The following is an 8,527-nucleotide window of genomic DNA, read 5'->3' as shown; positions in this document are numbered from 1 at the left end:
CTCCTCTCCTCTCTCTCTCCTCTCCTCCTCTCTCCTCTCCTCTCTCTCTCTCTCTCTCTCTCTCTCTCTCTCCTCCTCCTCCTCTCCTCCTCCTCCTCCTCCTCCTCCTCCTCCTCTCTCTCTCTCTCTCTCTCTCTCTCTCTCTCTCTCCCTCTCTTCCTTGCACCACGGTCCTCACCCTTCAGAGGCTGTGCGGTGGGTGACACAGTGCCTAGGTGAGGAGACACAACCAGGCTGTGACATCGCACTGTGATGTCTCCCCAGTCAATGTGATAACCCAGACAGCTACTAAGTGACCAGCCAGCCAGTTGTGGCCTCATGGGAACCCTGGACAAGGGGTGACTTAGGACAGACGGAAGGACAGCGGGCAGGTTTATCATGCTATTCACAACTGTGTGCAAGTTAAAGCTTCTGAATTGTTTCTTTCTGGAATTTTCTATTTAGTCTTTTCCCACCACGGGTGGCTGAAATGACAGAAATCAAACCCGCATGTAGGAAGGAGTGATCGTACTCCTGTCTTTGTTTTCTGTCTACACGCACGCACACACACTCAGGTTTTTGAATGAACCTGTGAAGGAACACGGGACAGAGGTGAACCTGCCGGCCAGGGGTCTGCAGAGGCTCTCTGGCCTGCCCCTGCCCTTTGCCCTTCACGGAGGGACTGAAGACGAGATTTGACAGCAGCGAGTCCTGTTAGAAAGAGCAGCCCCCCCAGGGCTGGGAGCTGTGCCCGCAGAGCCCCCGAGGGCGAGGTTGACCTGCCCTGTGGTGCTGGGAGCAGGAGAGGATCCTTCTAGAAGGCGAATCCTTGTCCTTCTCCAAGGTCCTGCAAAAGCAGTTCTGTGTTCCTGGGTCCAGCCTGGTGGCCCCCTAGAGTCCAGCCCGAGTCAGCCCTACGTCTCCAGGACAGACCCCGCGTCCCCTCCAGCGCCGTCAGAGGAGCAGGCTGGGGCAGGGGGACACCCTCCACCCTGCTGAGGGTCCAGCCGCACAGCTGGGGCAGCAGAGGCAGAAGGGCCAGGCACAGCCCGCAGGACGCTCTCAGGTGACCAGGTGGGGTTTCTAACGTGGATCTTAAGACGCAGCTCTGAAGTGGCTGCGGTGCCCTGGGCAGCTGGACAGGAGGCCATGACATCAGGGCTGGCAGAGGCCAGGGACGCACCTTCCAGGTGTTGCCTCCCTTCATCCACAATCCTGGACCTTTGATTGTCCCCACTCGGCCGTAAGGAAGAGGCACGGGGGCTGCCCCGACCCTCACCAGGACCTGATTGTGCCCTGAGTCCGCTGCCCACCTGGAAACCCAGCAGGAGGACAGGGCCGCCCGGCTTTGCCCAGAGAGCGGGAAATCCCCCTCCCAGCCTCTGCAGAGACCCAGGTCTCCCTGAGGGTCCATTACACATGTCCCTGGCCAGTGCCTTCATGGGCATGGACCCAGGTCACAGTTCCTGTCCCGAGCTTCCAAGACTGCACCTGGGAGCCCTGTGGCCGACCCCGAGCCCAGGCGCTCCTTGGCAGCTCAAGACCCCCGTCCGCCCCCCCCCCCAGGGGTTGGAAGGAGCCCTGCCCAGGCGCCTGCCCTTGAGGCCCAGTCTGCAAAGGACTCTTGGGACTTCCAGCCACACCCGGGAATTCTCACCACGGTGGGACCCTGCAGGGAAATGGGGCGCGGCTTCCTCCCCGCAGGGCAGGGGAGAAAAAAAGGTCCCTTAGGGACAAAAAGGGACCTGTTTCAGGAGGGTGGGTTGGAGCCAGCAAAGAAGGAGACGGAGAGGGGTCGGGGCTGGGGGACCCCTGGGTGAGCGGCTGGCAGCCCAAGTGCAGGGGAGGGGTGGCGAGGGGTGGCGAGGGGTGCGGGGAGGCCTGGCCTCCCTCCAGCCTCCCATCTTTGGTCCAAGTCCTCAGGGCACCGGGCTCTACTGCCCCTTCCTCCTTGTCCCCAGCTCCCTCCAGTGTCCCCTTCCCCTTCCCCCTAAATCTCCCATCGGCCCCACCCCACCTCCTGGAGGTCTTCCCCTGGTCAGCGCCCCCCCAGCCTCCGCCTGGATCCCCCCACCCCCCGGGCCCAGGGAGGGCCCAGCTCACCCGGTACTCCTTCCACTAGATGTCTTAGCTGTCCCCAGGCCCCATCTCCTGGGTCCCCACACCACCCATCCAAAGCCCATGGACAGGACAGCCCAGTGGTCCCCCGCCTGACTCCTCCTCTCCACCCCCGAAGGTCAGCGGGCGTCCTTCCAGCCTGGACCTGGCCTGGTCTCATCTGCAGCAGGAGCCTCAGGCCCCGGGCTCCACTCCCCTGTCACCTCCAGCCACTCTCCTCTCTGCCCCAACACAGGCGGTGACCAGAGTCTCAGTGCCCGCTTCCCGTGCGTCTCCGTGACGGACACCAGGCGGCTCCCCTCTGGCTCTCACTGTGACACACGCAGCTCTGTCCCCCGCCAGGCCCCTGCCAAGCGCTTCACACGCCCTGACTCGTCTCACCTGCGCACAGCTCAGGGGGTCTGCCGTCATCGTCCCCGCTCCCTGATAAGGAAGCCGAGACTCACGTCACTTACAAACGGTCCCGGCATTCCTGGCCCAGCTGCACCCTGAGGCCATGGACAGGACAGCCCAGTGTCCCCAGGGCCGGTCCCTCGCGTTGTCTCCACTGCACAGACCTGCCCCCAGACCCTGGGCCCAGGCCCCGGGAGTCAGAGCCAGCCCAGAGGGGAGCCGCATCTTCCTGTTACCTGCAGTAGCACAGGGCATGGGTGGGGACCCCAGGGAGGGCAGGGCCCAGCAGAGGGGCTCCCGCAAGGTCCACCCGTCAGCCTGGCTCTGGGCCAGGGCGCAGGGGGTCTTGCTGAAGGTGCTGCTCAGATCAGCTCCAGCCCTCAGGGACAGGAACCCCAGGACAAAGGGTGCAAGATCACAGGAAGTCAGGGCCCAACAGGCCTTGGCACTGGGCGGGAGAAAGCTCAGGAATGCCCCTGAGAGGGCACGGCCAAGGCCAGGAGGCCGGCCACCCCAGGGCTCAGGGCTGGGAGCCTGGCCGCGTCCCTCATTCTGCAAGGAGGACCCTGAGTCTCAGGAGGGCTGAGGACCTGCTCAGAGCACAGCGAGGCCCAGCTGCAGACCAGCATGCCCAGGCAGGACCCGAGTCCAAGCCTCTCCCTCCTGGGCCCACCCGCAGGCGCCAACCTGCCCCTTGGGACTGGAGACCCTGCCAGCCTCTGACTTGCATGTCCCCGTCACAAGGCTTGAGGTGAGGCCCCTGGCCCCACAGGATTGATTCCAATGCTGACGCTCAGAGCCCGGGCACCTGGCTTCCAGCTAGATGGTGATGATGCGGGCGCCCGTGGGGGCTGGCACCAGCTCCCCTTCCCGTCACTGTCACCATCCTGCCACAGCAGTTGCTCCTCAGCACCCCGAGGTGTTCTAGCTCCGCTCCTCTTTCCACATGGGGAAAGCCGGCATCTGGCCCAGCTGGACGGGGCTGGGGCTGAGCCTGAAACCAGCCGCCGCTGCCTGAGGGCCCCTGGTCTGTGGGGACTGTGGGCCGGAGCAGGACAGTGAACAGGAGCCGGGTACCTGGGCATGTGGCCCACCTGGGTGTGAACTCACAGACCCACCTTCCCTGGTCCTCTCTGACACACACACACACACACACACACACACACTTGACTCCGCATCTCCCAGCCAGCAGGAGGGCATCCTGGCTGTAGGGGAGGAAGGGGACCCTAGGGGACGGCCCTGCCCCCTCTCAGCCATCTGCTCCGTGACAAGGTGTGACAAACCCCGCTAAGGGTGGGGGAGCCAGAGCCCCAGCAGCAGCAGAGATAGAGCCCAGCCCCAGCGCCTGTGGCTACTGACCCCAAGAGTCACACTGCCAAGTGAGGGACAAATCCAGCCAGGAGCTCCCAGAGACTATCAGTACCCCATCCTCACGACCAGGTCCCGAGGGGACCCTCTCCCCCTCACCCGACAAGCCTCCTAAGGAGCATTTGTCCTGGGTGCCTCTCTAGTCTGGGTCCCTTTCCAGGGCCAGAAGGTGGCTGCCCTGTCCCACACACTGGCCCCCACTCTGGGCCCCCAGGCCAGCCTCCCACGGCCACCTCTGCCCCTCTGAGTTGAAGGCCCAGCACGCAGGGCCCAGGGAAGCCCCTCGGGCCACAGCAGCCCCCAGCTTCCCGGGAGGACTGGAAAGGAGGGTGGCCTGGCTCTGGGGACCAGCTCCTTCTCCAGCAGGAGAGCAGGGTCCACCCGTTCCCCGGGGGGATTCCAAGATAGGTTGGGGGTCAGAGTTCAGGCAGACCCCTGGAGTCCGACTCAGCTGCACCTCCCAGGGACCTTCCCGCCCAGCGCCCCTGGATGACCAGCAGGGGGTGGTAGGGAGACACTGGGCTGCCCAGGGTGGCCACAGGGCAGGACGAGGGGACTCACCTGGCTGGGACATGGGGCCTTGCTGCTGTGCTCCCTCTGGTCCCCGCTGCTGCTGGGACCGTGGCCATCGCAGGCTCTGGCAGCCCAGGTAGCAGGCGGCTGCTGGGCCCGCAGAGACTGAAACCCCAGGGCCAGCCCACTTCCTGTGCAGGGGATGAGGGGCCAGGCCGGTGGGAGGCGGGGAGCTGGGGATGGTGAGAAAGCCTGAAAGTCCCGAGGCACCGGGTGATAAGATCTCCCTCCTACGCTGGGGGCGGCACACTCACAGGCGTGCAATCGCACACTCCCGTAGGGGCCTCGCTGTGCACGGGAGCCCGGGGGCAGCCCTGCCCCCCCCATCTCGCCCAGGCCCCCGAGCCTCATCCTCATCCGGTCACACGACCCACCCACTGCCCCAGGCCCCACACAAACATGGCCCTCCCGGGGTCCCCACGGCTGCCCACCCCCTCTCTCAGAGACCTCCGTCGCCCCCTAGCCTCCCACGAGGCCCTCAGAGGTGACTTTGGATGGGGCCTTGGCAAGTCCTCTGATGGCCACTTACAGAACATTCTAGAACTTTCTCTTCTGCTGAAGCCAGCGTTCCTAATCCCTTTCCTTTCTTCATTTTGGGAGATGGAGGGTGGTTCAGATCATGGATTTCTTTTAAATAATAAAAACTCTCCGTCTGCTTCATGTGCAGCGTCACCAGCCCCAGGGACCTGCAGTTCCATCCCCAGGACCTTGCTTTCCCTTCTCTCCCAATCTTCACGGCCTCACCTCCCACGGGTTTCACAGGAAGCTGCAGCCTCTTGGAGAAGGGGAGAGGCGAGATCAACAGGGCAGCTCTGCAGACCCTCCAGTCTGCACAGAGGGAGGAATGGGCAGAAGACCCCAGAGAGAGGAGCGAGGGGCGTCCCTTCCGCAAACCCCAGAACTGGGCCGGGAGGAGGGCAGAGTCAGGCTGCCCAGCAGCTGGTGGCCTTGGCCTCCCTGTGCTCAGTGCCCTTGCCTGTGAGATGGAACAAGGGACAACAGTTCCTCTGGGTGTGCCAAGGGGACGGGACCAGGTGTGTGTTGAGCCCCAAACGTGGCGACACGTAGGTTTGCAAGAAAAACCCGCTATGGTGTAAATGTGCCCCAAAAGTCACACACTGGAAACATAGCCCCCCAATTCATATGCCAATGGCACTTTGAGGTGGACCTTTGGGATGTCATTAGGATTAGACGAGGTCATGGGGGGGGGCCCAAGATGGCATCAGTGACCTTATCAGAAGAGGAGGAGCCCTGAGCTAGCACATGTTGCAATGTCTCCCTGTGACGAGGCAGCACGAGGCTGTCACCGGACGCTGCGCTGTGCTCCTGGACTTCCCTGCCTCCGGAACTGTCAGCCAAATCGACCTCTAGTCTCCATAAGTTACCCAGCCTGTGGTATTTGCTTCTAGCAACAGAAAATTGACTAAGAAGCTCCCCCACCCCTTTTCCTTCTCCCCCAGAAGGTTTTCCAGCTGCAGAAGAGGGTAATCAACACGGCCATCACAACATGACGTACAGCCATGATTCATGAAACACAGAATACTTCTGGAAGTTTTCTAGGAAACCAGGACGGAGGCTCTCCCAGGGAGGAAGGCCAGGTGAACAGATTGGAAGGAAGCTGTGATTCTTCGACTCTTTGGCACCCCTTGAACTAGCCAGTCCAGTGGCTTTCTCTGCACACTTTAAAACACGTGCAAAGAAAACAACACAGAAAGCCAGCCCCAGCCCCAGCACCTGTCGGCACAGCTTTGCTGGGAGAAATCCCCCCGGCCTGGCGGGCCAAGTCAGCCGGGGACGCTGCCTCTCCATCCTCCCTCCTTCCTTCATCTGCTCAGCGAGTGCTTACTGAGCACCCAGCATGTGTTCAAAGCCAGGCCCGGTGTGGAGGGCTGACGGAGACTCCACCAAGGCCAGAGCCGGGCCACTCCCTTGCCCCTTGCCCATCGGGGACACAGCAGCTGGGTGGCCTCATCTGTGGAGGCTGCTGGAACAGGGGAGGAGATCAGCTCCTGCTTCACCTGAGGCCCTGCCCAGGACCCCTCAGGTGGCGAGGCCACCCGGGCTGCCCTCAGCAGGGACAACAGAAGTGTTTCTCAGTGTCTGCATCCTCTACGTAAAACCCATGACTGTGGGGAGAGGTAGAAAGGCAGAGAGTGGAATGAGGGAGAGGGCAGGAGGGTGCCCCTATGTCCCAAAGTGCCCTTCCCCCTGGTGGCCCCCAGACTCCCTTCCCAGCCTCCCTTGTGGTGAGGTGGGGCCGCGGACAGAGTCTGGCCAATGGAGGAAGGGATTCATTCAACTTCCAGGCCTAAGAAGACCCACCACTGACCCACCTGCCGCTCTGTCCTTCCCTCCACGTCCCCACCCCCAGCCAGCTGAGGACCAGGAAGCCCTGGGGTGGCGGGGACCTGAGGACAGACCCTCACCAGCCCCCGCAGGACATCCACCTGGACCGTAGGAGTGACAGAGGCGTCCCCGTCCTGGCCTCTGGGCCGGGAGGCTCCTGTTCTGGGCAGATAGTGGCTTCCTCCCGACTTGCGCAACCGCCCCAGGGCCCGAGCTGGGGGTAGAGCAGGTGAGGAGGGGGCTGCAGGATGCCACCCTCACCTCTCCCCAGCCATAACCCCAGGGCCCGCTCCTGGCCTCCCGTTTCCGCTCCCAGACCCCAAACTGACCACTCGGCGGCCAGAGCTGTCTTTCCCAAACCAGACCATCTCGTGGCCCTCGCAGCCCCCAGCACCTTCCAGCTGTCCCCAGCCCACTGTCCCCACAAACCCAGACTCAGCCTGGCCTCGGGGTCCTGCAGGGCCCGTCCTGCCTCCACGGCGACTCAGGCCACCCCGTCCTGCTCGGCCGCTCCTCCAGGCACGTCCAGGGCTTGGACCACCTGCCCCCTTCTCCCCGTCCCCCAGCAAGGGCTCCTTCCCTCCAGAGGCTGTGGGGCCAGGGGAGACCCCAGGTCTGTCCCAGACAGCGTGCGGTTCTCTCTGAGGCACCCTGAGGAAGAGTCCAGAAGCTTCTCTGACGGCGGAGACCTGCAGAGCCCACCCAGGCCTGCCCAGACCAGTGTCTCAGGACCACTGGACGCGCTTCCTCCCAGGCCTGTCCCCCGCCCAGTGCCCAAACCTGTGTCTCTGGCACCGCTTCTCGGTGCCTTATGCACCCCGCCCCTCACAGAGCCCCGCTGCTACCCAAGTGCCCGCACCTTCCGCCCTACAGAGGAGCCCCCAGCTCAGCGCACCGCACCCGGCCCCTACCCGAGGACCCCCCTGCCACAGGGCTGTGTACCCGGCTCCCCCGTCCACAGTGTCCCCTCCTGACTGTGACTTTTCCCCCTTGCCCATCCGGGCCGCCTTGTTTGGAGACAGAGCCAGGCTGCACCCTGCCGGGCCCTGGCATCTACCGAAAGTCCCCCCATGTCCTGGCGCTTGGCTTTGGTCCCAGGCTGCTCTTCACTCCAACTCCGGGGAGAGGTGCAGGGTCCGCAGGGCAGCCTCCAGGTGCCTCCCCGGGTGAGCCCCTCCCCCCTCTGTATCCGTGCCCACGCCAGGCCCACACTGTCCCCTCGTCCTCACTGACCTGGGCCAACAGACCTCTCACTGCCTCCCCACCCCCTTCCACCCTACAGCAGCATCTCAGTTGGGTTTGATTCAGGGGTAAGTGTCAAGAAAACAGTGGGATAAAATAGGAGAGGACTTTATTTCTGTTTCACAGGAAAGAAGTCCGGAGGCAAGCAGTCTGGGCTGCCAGGCGGCTTCTCATGTCAGGATCCTGAGCTAAAGCTGTCCAGCTACTGGGGCATCCTCAGTATCTCTCTCCTACCTCCTCAAAGTCCAAGGGGGCTGTTCAAGCGCCACCCATCACATCATTATTCCTGCAGCTGGAAGGTGGAGGAAGGAGGGAAGAAGGGCATGCCTCTGTCTGTCCAGGAGCTTCCCTAAAGTTGTCCTAGCTACTTTTAACATCCCTTCGGCTACAACTGAGTCATGTGACCAAGCTCCTGCCGAAGGAGGCTGGGAGAAGTGCTTTGCTATAAATAGAGGACATGGGGCAGGGGAGAACAGGTTTGGGACTCCTTTACCCTCTCTGCCACCGT

At 63.0% G+C, this 8,527-nt stretch overlaps 1 protein-coding gene across 2 annotated transcripts in view; it reads right to left on the bottom strand.

The window, feature by feature from the left end:
* Window positions 1-4,760, bottom strand: part of Il2rb (interleukin 2 receptor subunit beta) — a 15,333-nt gene extending 10,573 nt beyond the window's left edge. Inside the window, exons 1-2 of one of the 2 annotated variants that reach the window (XM_048801805.1) lie at window positions 4,420-4,760; window positions 2,479-2,520 (exon numbers count right to left, since the gene is read on the bottom strand). In XM_048801805.1, the coding sequence (XP_048657762.1) occupies window positions 2,479-2,520; window positions 4,420-4,758 (381 nt within the window). In that variant the 5' untranslated portion in view covers window positions 4,759-4,760. The remainder of the gene's footprint in view (window positions 1-2,478; window positions 2,521-4,419) is intronic. The other variant, XM_015482739.2, reaches the window with a different exon arrangement.
* Between the last annotated feature and the right edge of the window lie 3,767 nt (window positions 4,761-8,527).

The sequence above is a fragment of the Marmota marmota genome, unplaced genomic scaffold (genome assembly GCF_001458135.2).
Source record: "Marmota marmota marmota unplaced genomic scaffold, marMar, whole genome shotgun sequence".
Taxonomy (NCBI): domain Eukaryota; kingdom Metazoa; phylum Chordata; class Mammalia; order Rodentia; family Sciuridae; genus Marmota; species Marmota marmota.
This window is presented reverse-complemented; position numbering and strand designations above follow the sequence as displayed.